This window comes from Acyrthosiphon pisum, chromosome X (genome assembly GCF_005508785.2).
Source record: "Acyrthosiphon pisum isolate AL4f chromosome X, pea_aphid_22Mar2018_4r6ur, whole genome shotgun sequence".
NCBI lineage: Eukaryota > Metazoa > Arthropoda > Insecta > Hemiptera > Aphididae > Acyrthosiphon > Acyrthosiphon pisum.
This window is the reverse complement of record NC_042493.1, coordinates 82,709,499-82,726,415: the sequence shown is the minus strand read 5'-3', so window position 1 is coordinate 82,726,415 and position 16,917 is coordinate 82,709,499. Positions and strand designations below refer to the sequence as shown.

The 16,917-nt window shown below is 30.8% G+C and overlaps 1 protein-coding gene across 2 annotated transcripts in view; it reads right to left on the bottom strand.

Annotated features, from left to right (window-relative positions):
• Nucleotides 1–16,917, bottom strand: part of LOC100163203 (E3 ubiquitin-protein ligase mib1) — a 42,615-nt gene that overhangs the window by 20,610 nt on the left and 5,088 nt on the right. For both annotated transcript variants that reach the window (XM_008188820.3, XM_001942594.5), the window contains exons 7-9: nucleotides 15,222–15,592; nucleotides 14,940–15,140; nucleotides 13,018–13,559 (exon numbers count right to left, since the gene is read on the bottom strand). In XM_008188820.3, the coding sequence (XP_008187042.1) occupies nucleotides 13,018–13,559; nucleotides 14,940–15,140; nucleotides 15,222–15,592 (1,114 nt within the window). The remainder of the gene's footprint in view (nucleotides 1–13,017; nucleotides 13,560–14,939; nucleotides 15,141–15,221; nucleotides 15,593–16,917) is intronic.

Genomic DNA, 16,917 nt, shown 5'->3' with positions numbered 1-16,917 from the left:
TAAAGTCAAATAACAATAAAATAAAAAATCGATATGTCATTCCCATAAATATATTATTCTCTATCTTTTTTGTAATAGGCAATTTTACTCTAAGATTACTTAAAAACATAGAAAAAATGATTCTGTGTTAATGCGTTTTGACTATGCTGCGCATGGGCCAGAGAGAAAACAAATAGTGCGCTGACATCCTCATAAATACTCTTATATTATTTAACTAAGACCGTACGCAACCTTATATGTCTTTTTAATATTTCATTGAGCACAGGGGCTTAGATATAAAACGTATAATATTATCAGTTATTTTTAATTGTTTGTCTTAAACACAAAACTTAGCATATTAAATAATAAATACTAGGTATTCATTAATAGGTTGCATATTTTATACAGCAAGCTCGTACGTATCCATCCTCTGTAAAAACTCATTTTTAAAGTATGCCCTGTGCTTCACTAAATACACCAGGAAAATTTAAGTACTAAACAGTGGGATAAACCAATAATAGTAAATCTAAGTATTAATATATGACTCATTATAAAATATATAGATAGTATCACCAAATTGTATGTTAGTATTTAGTATACGTATTTAAGGAACCTTTAGTACTTAGTAATATTATATTACTGAGTAACATCCAATTACCAATAATATATATGATTTAATTCTGATTCAATATGATGTATATAAACTAAGGATTAAATTATAAAATAAATAATAAAAACCTACTTATTAGTACTTACTCTGGTCATAAATAATTTTTATATACATATATATTTATCACAATATGAATATAATATACCCTGGCATACACGATAACTAATGTCTAGACAATTGTAACTGATGACTGCCGTCCCAACAAAAAAAAAAAAACGATATAAATTAATCATTTTTTTTTTCAACAGTGTCAGTTTCAAGTGTAATTAGTCATTTATTATTTCTATATGCACTACAGTTTTGCCATGAAAGTAATAAATGTTTAGTATTTTATTAATACTTTTAATTTTACTCTATTCTTTTAACAGTCTAATAATTTAAAAAAATAATTGTTGGCACTTTTATAATAACAATTATTAGGTATACATAGTACCTTTACTACTATGTATAATTAATAATAATACCCAAAGCTTCTTCGTGAAATCTATCTTTTTATAAAAAGTTAAACATTTGAGAACGTGATGTAATTGAAAATAATATTAAATCATATAGATAAATAGCTAACGGGTCGGACTAGGATACGAAATAACAATCACCACAGTCCACGCAATACATAAACAAGTACTGATTTTTAATTCTTCGTACAATACCTATAGAATCTAGATATCGTTAAGTTACTAAATAATATTAATTTTCTATTATTAATTAATCGATTAAGATACTTATTGTTTAAGGATAATTCATTTTGAAAAATATTTTTCTTTAAACGTTATCCAAATATTGTCTCGGAGGCGGGGACATTACATTTTTTAAAAAGGGGGAATCAGGTAACCTCACAGTCATTTCTGCAGTAGCTCTAGAGTGTAACTCATCATTGAGTAAGTCACTGGGCTATACTGTGTATGAATTAAATTTGAATTCAATGATAAAATATTCCATACGGAAAACGATTTAGAGCAAAGACTATCAGCATCTATTACTATTAAGGTATTTTATTTTACTATATCAATTCAGAATACCTATCTTATTAATACGACGCAGGTTATTTAATTTTGGCCGAAAACATTGCATTTGAAAATACCATTGTGTGTATAAAATATAATAATATACTTTAAATATTTTTTAAATTACAACGTAATAACTAAAACTGTTATTCTTTGTTTAAAATTAAAATATCTACATATTTTTTGGATACATTGGGAATATAACTAATGAGAAACTATTTTACATTTTTAATCCTAAGCTATGAAAATTAAACATTTTATAATTTTTAACTACAAAGTAATTTGCAAATTTTTGTGATTTTGATGAATTTTGTCAAAATTTAAACTTCAAATATTTTATTAAAATGTCTATCTTTTTGTCTAGTGCACTAGGTGAACATTTTTTAATTGATATTAATAGAAAAAAACTAAAAACAATTGAAAATTAAAAATATTTATAAATAGCTCAAAAGAAGTAAAAATAATTTTTAAAAATAGTATGTACTTACAGAAATAGCTAATCAAAACATTATATGAAAAAATTTCATATACATAATCTTGTTTTTTTTTATTTTGTTTTTACCGACGGTGTTGGTAATGACTAAGAATTTCAAATTTGCTCTCTCGAATGCTAATGCACAAACTAGATGATTTCACTTTCTCCCCAGAAAATTAATTATTAAAATCATAATATTTTTAATATAAGATGGCATAAGATCCAACTCTACGTAAGTTTAAAGTTTTATGATGTACATAATACTATAAAAAATAATAAATTATTATCAGCGCACCAACAACAATTTCTGTAGAAAAATACACCCACGCACATATTATTATGATGTGTACCGATGAAAACGTTGTATACGCATGGTTGGCAGGGGAATAAAATAATATCGTTACAGTTAAGAAAAAAAGAAAATCAAAAATGTCTATCGCTGTTATGTGATTGTTTGTTAGTTTGTGTGTTAGTATAGTATATAATTGTTAACCTATAATTTCAAGATTTATCATTATACTCTGTAAGAGGGAATAAAAATGCATATTCGTTCTCATCTTTACCAATACACACCGTTTGCAAATCATTTATATAATACACATTATAGTTTGCAAAGTTTTCGAAAGATTTGATGCCATGCCCTACAGTACAAGCTAAAATGACATGCTCAACATTTTAAAACGAGCAGTATAATATGTGTTATAAATTATAATATCGCACCAACACAATAAAATTATACATAATTTATATACACAAAATATAATATTCAGTATAATATATTAAGAGTGCTTGCCATTGCATCCGTGTAAAAACTAAGCTGTATGTATGAGGGGCACAATGTTTGTCTATATCTAGTTGACTTAGAAAATGTGAAAAAACAATGGCCTACCAGCCACCTTGTACATTGAGCAGCGTGTGTAGTCGGTAAACACAAAAGGCCACAGTGGCAGTAGATGAAATGGCGCGCAAGTATATACTTATATATTAACTGCGACGTTTAAGAACGCCAGGTCGACAGTCGTGGGTATTTGTACGCAGAATTGATACTGAATCCATCAACCACCCCAAAAATGTCAAGGTTTTGTTTTCAGTTATTACAATTTACAACAATATATATTGCATTCTAGTGGTTTGAATATAATTTAATACTAGATATTATAATACACAGTATAAAATGTTTAGTGTAAGTAAGTCATCTAAGCCCATTATATATTATATAAGCAGTGCGTTCGTCGCGTGAGGTATGACCTTATTAAATATAGGAAGCGATTTGCGATTGCGTTTTTACCATTATTTTAAAACTACTTATATGGAAAATTCATGACTTTCGTCCTATCAAAAAGAGCGTGTTTTTCGCTATACAATAAATGGCTTTTATCACGTAAATAGAAATCAAAATACCCATATACCTAACCAAACTGTATAACTTTTATATATATATAATTTATAATAATATGTAGAGTTTATTTATTTGCAATTTGAAAACCGCTCGATCACTCGATCGTTCATATCGCACAAATCATATTCGGCGGGGGCGTGGGGCAGTATTACCTTTATTTTATCGGGGCGGCGACATACGGGTATAGAAACGTAGAAAAAACTTCTAGAGTCCAGGTCATCGATATAGCTTTTGTACCGTGAAAAATACGATATAAAAAGTACTTCAAATGCAATGGAAAAAATATTCTATACTGAGAAGCTATATGCTGTATAAAGTATGGTAATATCAAACTTTAAACGCTTATGAAATTATAATGCAAAAAGCAATTTTCTTGGACATTTCTAGTCTCGATATTATAATGTAGATATAATATAAATTACAAGTTGGGAATCAAATTTTAAACCATTTTTAATATTAAATATTTATGAATGTTTAATATGTTTAGAAATAATAATAATATAAACTGGAATATTTTTAAGAATATTAAATCTCTGTATAAGAGCCCATTAGTTATAATTTGTTTCATTGTTTAACGCATATAAATTAATAAAAATATAAATTTTGTTTTTTTTGAAAACAGAAATGTATTTTAATAAAATATTACCTTAGTTAAAATAAAAATGTCATAACTTTTAATTATAATTATTAAAATTGATTAATTACCTACGTTTTTTTTTATAATAATTCTAATAAATCAACATATTTATAATATTTTTAATAACTTTAGATACGGATAAAAACACAGGTGCGTGTGCGAAGATTTATTGGAACAATAAAAATACTTGAACATTTTATAAAACACATTCTTAAATTTAAAATTTAAAAATAATATATGTACTCTACCAAATCATTGTATTTCAAAAACGTATAATTGAGAAAAGTTATTAAAAATATTTTATTGTAGTAAGTGGGTTGTTAGAAAATTTAAAAACTAAGTCAATAAAAAATAGTGTAAGATTTTGAAAATTAATCGAAGTAATGAAATCCAGAATCTATGCTAACATACACACATTTTCAGTTCTGATTTAAATTTTATGCAGTTCATAAAAATATTATGATCTTATATAATGCATCATGAACTTATAACACATAATATATCATGTTTTGAAAATTCCTAAATTATTAGGAATTGTGATTAAAGGATTTTTATGTACATTGATAATGTTATTATTTATTACCCATTATTAATTAATGTGTAATTACATATATTATAACCGCATGGTTTAAAATAAACACTTAAAATCGTGTAATACAACTTATAACCTAACCGTCGGATAAGGTGATATGGTTGTATGATAGTGTTAAATCGACTATAAAATCATAAGACACTACCAAACATTCTGAACATTTTTAGTATTTCAGTAAAAATATTATCAGTTATTATGATCAAATATCGTGTATTTTTTTATAATTGGGTTAAAGTGAAATAAAAAGGAATATATATATATATTAGATAGGTTATATGTTTAGATGGAAAATAACCCCAGTATATATTTTTACCAAGCAATAAATAAATGGTCAATTCTTGAATTAACAGATATTAGGGAGCGACAAGTTTTTTCCACAAGCACAAAATATACAGGATTTGCAGTTCTAAAATGTTATTAGCGAGGACGCTGGATCAAACAAAATAATAAATAAGCGGCAAGCAAGTAATTTAACTTTAATTATGTAGAAAAATTCAGGGATCAAAACCTAAGGCAACAAATTATAAAAGTCATTATGCTGCATACTAGGTTTCGACTATTTCAAGACTTCAAGTGTACCTCGTTATTGAGTAGGTCCCTAAAATTGTGTGTAGTACAAAAATTGAAGTGTGTTATTAAAATTAAACCCTATTATAATATAATATTGTGTATAATTGTATAGCTCCACATTTCTTTTTATATTATTAATAATCTAATTTTGTTCACAGTAATGAAATAATATATTTATAGGTTCCTACATATTGTTATTTAATTTATATTATGTGTTATTGGTTGAAGAAGTATAATTGGTGCTACTGTGCTAGTTTTTAGAGCATTGATTTTTTATTTAGATTTAATCGATTTCAGACTATTCGTGTAGTACGAAAAATTGGATATTTTAAGGACTGGGTCACTGTATTAGTTATATTAAATCAATCCATGCAATAATTCTGAGCTAAGACAACGTGTCAGCCTCTATTTCTATTTTCTAAGGATATCTTATATCTTCAAATGCTCATGAATAAATTGATCTTGCTTAACACTAAACTTTTTTTTAAATATAATTCTAGTTAAAAAAAACTTAAGAGTTATGATGAAAACCACTTAAAAAAACTGAAAGTTGAAAATTTCAAATATTTATAAATAGCACAAAAAGAACAAAAGGTACTTTCAAAATCGATTTTTATCAAAAGATAGTTTTAGCTGAATATTTTCCAAAATATAGGGTATATTTTACTTTTGATCTAATGTATAAGTTAGAATAATTTTTACAACTTCAAAGGGTGATTTACTGATGTCTAATGACGACAAACACGAAATAAAATAAAAAGCAACAATAAGACAGTATCACTCCATAAATATATTTTTAAGTATATTAAATCTCTCTGAGCGTCGTAGTTAAATAATTTTCAAACGATTTTTCATATTATTATGTACCTATATATTATATTTTATATGATGGGTCAACTTTGTACTACACTTTTAGGTCTTATAAAACAAAAAAATGTAAACAAAAAAGTAATCGTTATATGTTTATAGTCTCTACTTAATTTAAAGCTTTCAATTACGATGCTTCAATAGCTAATCCAACTCTTGTACACGAAACTTATTTTTTTGTCTAATACGAATGTCACAATAAAGACTACCAACAATTTCAAGAACTCAAATATAATACTACCAGTCTCAGATGACAACAATGGAAATTAAATTATAGGACTGGGATTTTCTATAAAAACCATACAGGAATATTTCAGTTTAGAAAAACTATAATGATATAATATATATTGCAGAAAATAAATATTAAGTATAAACAAAAACACATGCCTATTAATAATTAACCAATAGTTGCACTATTAAAAAAAAATTTGCAGGTACGAAAAATCATTGCTAAATAAATATTAGACAACTTAATGTCCTCGCTCGGAAGGTTTAAATAAAAATAAATTTGTACTTATTTATATAATAACAAAAAAGTAATCTTGTAAAACTCTGGTTTTTAAATATCACACTATCAAAATAGTGTATTAAATGTTAACTCCAATTTATAAATTAGGGAATTGAATTTTTATACTTTTGCGATTAGAATCATAATATCATGTTGTAAATTATAATTTATAAAATAAATAAATAGCTTTTAAATTGATTTTATTCCAACAAAAGTTCGACGTTCCAAAATTAAGATAAACGATGCACGTCTTTGCAATTCCTAAATAATAATTTCTCAAATTCAATACTGTCATACTATACTTTTAATCAGGGATGGATGTATGTATATATATAGACACCGAAAAACTAGGAAATACAATTAGTTGAAAGGAATTGTGAGTAAATACTATACAAACACATATACCTATTAATTATAAAATGTTTTCAATTATTTAAAACATTATAATATTATGTTAGGTACATAATATAACCACAAGTATTTAGTATAACCATTCTATTCAAAGTCGTTATCTGAAACCTAGTTGTTTTCTAAAAATCACAGATCTAAGACATCACCAGATTTTAGAAAAAAATATTTAATTTAAAAATATAAAATGGATTCCTATCGTTACTACATTCCATATCGCAAAATATAGATTATAGACAGATAAAACAATTTATTTTGTACCTCTGTTCAAATTATTATTATATTTCCTAATTATTGTATTCAGGTTTGTAAATATGTATATATATTATATAGGTATTATAATTTAGCGTTGACACTTTTGTCACAGATTGTTCTCAAAATAGTTTTGAAAATTAAAAAAAAAAAATCCTCTTGAAATCATTACGACAAATGAAAATTTAAAAAATGTTATAGGTACGTGAGTACTTTAGAGTTGATAAAATTAAAAATTAAGTATAAATTAAAATATCATTAAATTAAATTCATATAATCATATTTATATTAGGTACCTACATTTAATGAAATATTTCTATAATATATATGATTGAGCAAGAATACTCTTTTAAGTTAAAAAAATTAAAACGGTACCTAAAAATGTAATTGTTATAGTAAAATGGTTTATGTATAGATCCTATTCTATACACCCATGTGGATTTATTAAATTTGTTCAATTGTTCAGCCTTTCCACCCTTAAAACAGTTATAAGTTATAACACATATTTATATCAGGTTAGGTTAGGTTAGGTTAGGTTAGGAAAAGCGGAAAATAGTTCAAATTTATGGTTTTTATTTATAATACTGATTTTCCGAAGATAAAAAGTAAATATTAACGAATAACAATAATTGTATAACGGAAGAAACTTTTTAGAAAAAAAAACTAAATTATTTTATAATCAAACTGGGCAAACGGGTTTTTTTTATTACATTTTCTGCTAATTGAATTTTGTAGCATGCACGGCTGCTGCACCACAGCATTTATATATACTAGACCCTGATGTGTAGTAGCTGCAGTAATAGCGAATGGAAATATCGTTTTAAAAGGGACGGACTGTACGAGGGGTTGAAGTTCAATATCCAATTATAATAACGATAATAATAACATTATATTTATGTGACACGCGGTAATTGGCGGATGTGCAATTAATATATAATATTAATAATTGGTTCGTAGGATGTGTGTAGATGTTGGTGGCGGCGGTGATGGTGGTGTAGGCAGTGGTGATGTAACGACGATAATAATATAATACACAACGATAACAATAATAACGTCGTGTATTATATCGAGAAAGTCACTGGTGGTGGGGACGTGGTCGTTTGCAACGCAGAAAACGAGTTCAGCGAGAATATAGTGGCTGGCGGCGGCAAAGGCCGTCGAGGGATAGCGGAGACCGCGCGATTTATTATTATTATTCGCGCCTCGTCTCACCCGTCCACCCGACGGTTGGTCGTCTGCCGCCGAGAGCCGCCGGTGATGCGCAAAACACCCTCCCCCGACAACCAACGGGATACAGCGGCGGTATAACGGGACGAAATTGCAAACTATATACGCTTGACGTGTACGCTATACACATACACAAAACATATATAATATATATATATATATGTGCCTCACTGCAGATAAAAAGGCATAGGCGGAGAGATGTTGGTCGGTGGAGGGATAGTTACGACCAGATGGCCGACGGAGGAGAGGACAGTTTCTGCTCTCGTCGGACGGGCAGAGGATAGGCAGCCGCCGCTATTATCACCCCTCGCATCGTCGAGCGAGCTGGTGGCACGGCGCTTAAATACCACCGCCGTCGCTCACCCGGCCAAACGCCCTCCTCCCATCCATCTTCACCACTGGCCCACTACCGACCCCCTCCCCCGATTCATTTCAGACCAGCCGGGCAAAAAGTGTACGTACACAGAAACGGTGGCGACAATTGTTGTTATCGTTGTGTGTGGCAGAGCAGACAGAGGTGCAGGAAACAACGGATACGGTGAAGGGAGGGAATAGGGCTGCAACCACGCGCGGGCCACACCCTCCCCGCATCAAAACACCGCTCCGGCGTCACGCTACGCGGCGAGAGGCCGCGCGAAGGCTCGCTCGCTGGCTGCCAGCAGCCAGCTCCGCGGCGACGACGGCGGTCGACCGACTGGCCCGGGGGCCCGGGCTCGGGCCGCTGCAGCCCCGCGCCCCGCGCCACCGCTTGCCGGCCGATCGGGTCCCGGGGATATTTTCGGCGGCACGAGTGCCGTGGCCGCTGCGCAGACGCTGCAGAACGACGACGCTCCTCCTAATATACGCTGACAGTATTTTACACAGCGGCGGCAGTACGCTGCACCAGTTACACCCACCCCCGTTCGCCCGCGCGTAACGCTAGCTAGCTGGTTAGCGTACCGCCACCGCCGCTGAGCTGCTGCTGCTTGGCTGCTGGCTGCTGCTGCCAGAGGTCCCGCCGTCATCGGTTCAGTCCGCGACCGGCCGTCGCGACGACCGTGCACTCGTGCCGCGTACATTAAAATAATAGTCGAATTTTAGATAATATTATGTGTGTAAGCACTATATTATGGTGATCACTCGGTCTTTAATACACTTTCATAGTAATAAAACGCGCGCGTAAACTCGGCCCTTCTGACCTAAAACGAAACGCGTCCATTCAATTTTTTAGTTTTTTTTTTCCGCAAACACGATCCCGTGATGATGGAACACCGCCAATAAATACGTACGAGGGGGCAACACAGAGATAGATCCGTCGAATCTGCGCTATAATGGTCTGAATATTGTTGTAATCGTCGTAATGTCCGTAGTATACAATATAATAATTACAATAAAATTATATTACTTATAAGTTGTATAAGTAGTTTTAAGTATGAAGTGTGCCGAAATGGTGATGGCTTATTACTAAAAATATGTACATCGTTGATACAGAGTGTCTTTTGCATTATAATACGTAAATAAATTGTTGGCACGGATATTACGACGACAGTAATAGTATAGTTAGTAGGTAGCTATATTGTTATATAAATAGATCGCCTACGACGAGAACAACGGTGGTTATTACTATGGACCAAAAATATTGTACTTTTTTTCATATACATGACAATATTATTATATATAAATATCATACATGCATCATTATTAATATTATTGCTCTTATGGTCACTATAATACGTCCATTTTAATTAGTTAGGTTCATTAGAAATACGTTTGTCATTAAAGCGGTACATTTGCAGCATCTTTATGGAGGTAATCGCTGTCGGCGTCGAGAGACTAAACTACTACTACTACTGAGAAACGCGTGTAGCTGTAGCTGGTTGGATCTGGGCCAAATACACATGTATTAATTGAGTTGTGTGCGGTAGCGGCAGCGTGCGTAAAGACAAATACAAAGTTTTTGTATGAACCACACTCCGTTCCCAGTTATCGTGTGTATTTTCTCACATAAGTTTCTGGGATTGTGATTACGATGCTGTTGCCGTTGCTGCCGCAATCACATTTGGTCCCCTTCAACCAGCTGTAGCCGGCACGCGAAAAACTACAATTTTCATCAAAAATCATCTTACCTCAATAACTTGCGTTACATAGTTATTTAAGGTTAAGTTAAATTTGTGTATTGTAATTCTAACCCTTAAATATGTTTATTTTACACATTTTAAAAATATGTAAATTAATGAATATTAGAAATTTAGATTATTTTTATGTTGTATAATACACACGTGTACACTTGTAATATTTTATAAAACGATTCTATGTAAATTTAATTGTAATGTTTTGTAATGTATTTAATTATATAAATCACGGTTATATGTATAATAATTTATAATTTTTAGATTATAGATGTGTATGAAATATTTATACCACCACCAATATATTATATACATAGTAGTATTTAGCAGTAGTTTTTTTTATGAATATAGAATCTTTTTGAGCGCGCAAAACCCTTAAACTTAACTTGACGCGTGCTGTACGATTCGTGAAAACCTATAACTCCTAACAAGCTAAACAACCTGCAGTATTGTTTTTCTCGGACGTTGAACCATCACGTGGCTAGTTTGGAATAGTAAATAATAATAGAGTTCAATTTTTGTTCCATCGCGCACCACTCAAAAAAGTTAATATTTGTTTCATTTCAAATTCTACTAGTACCTAGTAAGTAGTAATAACACGAAATATGCGCAAGAATGTCTACGTAAATCGTAGCCGTAGTATAAATTAAACTTTAGTCGTAAAGACCATAATAATTTTAAATGACACGAAACGAAAACATGTTCATGGTTCACGACGTATATGCGTAAAATTTTCGACATAGGTACTGCGTGTAATGGCAATTTTCGAATTTCCAAATGAGTAAAAGACTTTTGAAAGTTCAAGTAGACCTCGTGGTCACAACGATCACTGCTGTTACCGACACTCGCCGCTAAGCGGTGCATCGAGACTCGAGAGCGTATCCATGAAGAGACAATTATTATCATTTCATGTAGACAGGTATACAATAATATATTATGTACATCGCCGCTTTTAATTGAAGTTAATGAGTTAAAGTGGCGGCAGTGTTGATAAGTACAGTGACGGAACGATAATTGGCGAACATTTATAACATTATTGTTATCAGGGAGCTATGCTAAACGTCGACGTAGGAGTCACATAAGGAGGGGGGCCCTCTGCTGATCGACCGTTACAAAAGGGGATGATTGGAGTCGGCGCTTCCGTCCGCTGCTGAGGCAATCAGTACGCGATAACCAAGAGTTCCCCTTCTGCGGTCTTGTCACGTTTCTTCACCACCGCTGGTCCATGGTTCCTCACATCCACTGCACCCGCACTCAAACAATCCCGCAGCACCGAAATGCACTATCGCCGCGTTCCCCACGACCACACCCACGCCAGTCCGGCACCGCAATCGAACAACTGCTACTGGCCATTATGTGTGCTACGATATTGCACCGTCGGCAGACAGACACACAGACTAATATAATATATCGGGAATCGGGGCAGCTATATATAATCAATAATCGGTCAAAGTAGAAACTTTTTAAGTCTTATTTTTTTTAACTATTTTATCTTACCATCTTATTCACTCCTAATCTCGTACATAATATAATATACCTTATATAATTATAATATATACTCAAACGTATACAAAAGTCAGTGGGTGGGGGGAAGGGACGTCTAATAGAAAATATATTATACTTGTGGTCCTAACGTAATGACAAATAAATAATGATTATTCTCGTTGTATAATGTGTATACATAATATTAAAAAAATCTTAGTGGTACAATGTTTTTTTAACTAAAGGCTCTAGCCTTTATAGACTAGTCCATATTCTAAGGATGTATAAAATCATTTCATCATGCATAATTTTAAATCAAATTGAATACAATATACTTATTTAAAACATTATTTATATTGTTGATGAAAAAAAAAAAATTAAAAAAAATATTTTAACGGCACAGTTTGCATAGTAAAAAAATAGTTTATAGCAATTATTTTATAAATTATAAGCAATCCATATTTTTTGTTAGTATGATAAATTAAATTTTCATTACAAACAAGTTTTTAAATTCAAAACGTTTAATCATTTTTCTACATTTAAGCTTTTAATATATATTAAAAGCTTAAGTTTAATCAGGACTATTATAAACTAGAAAATAATCCATTTTTAAAAATTATCAGAATCCATTTCATTAATTAAATAAGAAACCACCACCACTACACAAGAATTCGACCACTATCATATTGCAAAATGTACAGAATTCATCAACATAAATTAAATGCAGTTCTTCGGTGCTTTTACTCATCCCACTCCTAATTCTTACTATAATTAATAGTTTATATTTAGGTAACTAGGACATTATTATAATATATTAAAATTTAGTATTTTTCACTCACCCAGGATTACCACGTAGTGCCGCGTGCTGCAGCGGGTTGAAACCGTTTGTGTTAACCACCATGAGATCAGCAGACGGTGATCCAATAGCTGGAAATCCAAGGTCTGTATCAGCAGTTGTGGTAGCACTTACACCTGTGTCCATGGATTTGGATGTTTCATCAGAGGAAGAGCATACTGTGGCAGCAGAACAACCAGCGGCACCATCTTCTTGACCACTCATTATTGACAATGTACTTTTTTCATTTTCCACTTCGGTCGTAGAATTTGCAACATTGTCATCCTTAGGAGTTATAGAAGCACTGGCAGCAATATTGGCATTTGAATTATTCATCAGCAAAGTCTGAGATTCAGGAACTGGCCCAATCTTAGGCGCTGAGCGGTCATATGCACGTTCGCATCCACTCAAAACATTGGTGGCCACAGCACTTGAAGGTATATTACAGGTGACAATACTTCCACCTCCTCCTTCCATCAACATGGCTACAAGGTCATCGCGTCTCCGAGATATGGCATCATGTAGTGGTGTGTCACCTTCGTTATCCTTTTGGCATTACATAATTAAACACTATTGATTAGAATATTATGTGTATTATGTTGTAATCTTTATTTTGATATAATATACAATTATGATTTATATTTTTCCCATTATTATATAAACAATTGAAAGGAACATTTCCTTTATTTCCGTGTAATTTACACAATCCTATTTACTAAACTGTGTATTGTAGAAAAAGAAGTGAATCTATATGGATATACCACAATCTTGATATATTTGATATAGACATGAGAATTAATATTTTGCATTTTTTTTAAATAACAATACTGGAAAATCTGTCATATAGTCACATCAGAAACGCACTGTGGGAGGGAGGCTAAGTGGTGCAGTGCATTGGTGGAAATGCACCACCTAAGAACATATTTTTTAATAGTTTAGACTTTTCAAATAAATAATAAATAATAAAATATAAACATTTTTTTTTATTAATTTATTTCAATGATTTTGTTCAAAATAATGAAATTTTAAGAAACTGTTGCCTTTTATTACAGAAATAGCTGGTACAGTAATAAATGGAAAAAAATACCATATAACTAGGATCATAATAAATTAAATAACTGTGATATGTGATAATTTATTGTTGTTATTCTAATATACTTTGTACATTGTGGTTGAATTATTTTATATTTTACACCGTTAGAGTGTTTATATTGTGATTTGTAGTTAATAAATAAGTGACCAGTGTAATTTTTAATCAATCAAAAATAGTTATATTTTAATGACTTGTTTTATCAAATAGACCACTAATGTATGAAGATTTAGTATAAATGTGGCGTTAGGGGGATGTGGAGGGCAAAGCCCACCATAACATAAGTATTTGGCACCTAGTAAGCTTATTTTCTGCAGGCTTTCTTGGGTTACACATTATTATATTATCCTATTTAAATTTTATAATAAGTGATATAGAATAAAATTATTAGAACTTAATATCCACTATGTTGAGAATATAATAAAAAAATATTTTCTATTGACAATTAAAATAATTTTTTAGTAATTTTTTAAAATAACAACTCATGACATTGGTTACTTATGTCACTGTTTAAAAACCTATGATTTAACTATTAAGTATCAAATAAAATATGTATTTTGGATTTTTTTTTTGTTAATCTTTAATATAAAACCCTTTAATATATAAGGTATAAGCAGTTAGACTAAAATCCATAAAATGTGTTAATCTTCAATGATAATTATTTTAATTACTGAAATATTAATTAATTGAACAGATTTATTTAACTATAAAATAATTATAAGTAATTTACTTTTATAATAATTTAATGTTATTTAATTAATTACATGTAAAAATTATAATTATTAGTATAAAATAATTGTTAATTTAACTAAATAATAAAATAAATCAATAACAACCTGTAGGTTAGGTAAGCAGTTGAGGCGCAACAGAATGCGGCACACGTCAGCATACCCACGGTTAACAGCGATGTGCAGAGGAGTTTGTCCTCGTTTATTACGCGCATTCACATCAGCATCAAAAACAACACATAGCACATGCACCACTCGTGGCTGGTTACCAAATGCAGCATGATGAATAGCACGATCGCCATCTCTGTCCTGCAAAATGTTCAAATACAACATGTTACAGAAGAATATTTTAGTAGGTAAAATGAATTAACAATAAAATAACTCCCACACCTGAAATTCGACATCTGCACCAAACTCTCCTATTAACACTCGACAAACATTAACATGACCATTTTGAGCAGCGGCCTGCAGAGATGTGTGCCCGCTACTCACAAAGTTTGTCAATATCAACTCCTCAGCTGTGGGTGGACGCGTGTAATTAACGCACATTGCAGCTTGTCTTGGTGTAAGAGCATAGCCGAGTGTCATTGGTGGCTCACCAGTTGGCTTTTCATTCATATTCCTTTGTCTTTCCTTCTCCAAAATCCTACGACAGTTTTGGACATCGCCATTTGCTGCCGACGTTACCAGCTCACGTCCCCTTAAATCTCTCTCACGAGCTAATCTTAGTCGTCTATCGTTTTGAGTTTCATTTCGATATCCTAATTAGAATATTGAACAACATAAAATTATGAATAATTTAAAAAAGTTAAATTTAAATTACAATTTCAAAATAAAAGTGGTAAAACATAAGTGAGGGGCACATATTTTAAAATTGATGTAAGCTTTAGTTATAATTACTAATCAAAATTATTCAAAAATAAAAATAAATCTCCTAATTATTTGATCAATATCATCTTGTGATCCTGCAATTTATAAATAAGTATAGTTTATCTAGGGGATAAAGTTGAGGAGGGGGCCTAGGTGGATATAGTCCCCCTATCTCTGACAATGGTTAATGAGCATCCCTTTTAACAAATTAGGATTAACATTATTTAGCGTTAAAAGTAGGATGAGTATGTTTACACAATCAATGTTTATACATTACATATACATAAGACATTATACGTACAATTATACATAAAACGCTTAAAACTATATGGAGACAGTAGTCCCTACTGAAATTTTTCCCACTTTAAGCCCTGGTTTTATTAGAAGGAAATATTAGTTTGGAATTAAACATTAACTAACCCTAACCTAACAAGTAACCAAATCATGAAAATTAGTTATTTTAATATCTTACATTTAATCTCTTTAAATATATTTCTTTAAATATATTTATATATATGATATTATAATTTGTTTGTATTTATATATGGCAACTAGCTGTCCAGATCGACATACAAAGATTTGTATTTTTTATAAATATATTTGTGAAAAAAGCAATGCAGGACATTAACAAGTTAAAAAGTTAAAGATAAGGCAAAAAGTTAGGTAATTTAATTTAAACTTTTTAACTTAACTAATTACTTTTGGCTTTTCATTAATTAACTGTTAACTTACAAAATTTCTTTTTAAATAAACAAATTAATTTTTCATTTTAATAAGTAAGTTAAATTAATTTATTTTATTTTTAATTTAATTATATTTCACTATTTCTGTCTATTTCGTTTTCATGTTAAAAAATATTTACTGTGAATTGTTTAAAGTTAAAATGTATATCATTTGAATCTCACTTATATTGAAATACTGTATAAAGTATAAACACTATAGTCGATAACTTGGTTTTGGGTTGGAAAAAAATTAAGTACACTAGCGTTGTATACACAAATTAACTTTTTTTAACTTAAGAGGACGCCACACCCCATTTGTTGTCTCCGTCTTACAAACGCGTAACATAGCAAATTTACGCTCAGCAGTTCACGTTTTATGCCGTTAGCTTAACAATTAGAGTGAATCGACCTATTATGAAACTTGAGGGTAAGAAGATTATCTGTGTTTTGTTGGAAGTTTTTTTACAATTATTCAGTTATTTAAATGAGTTATG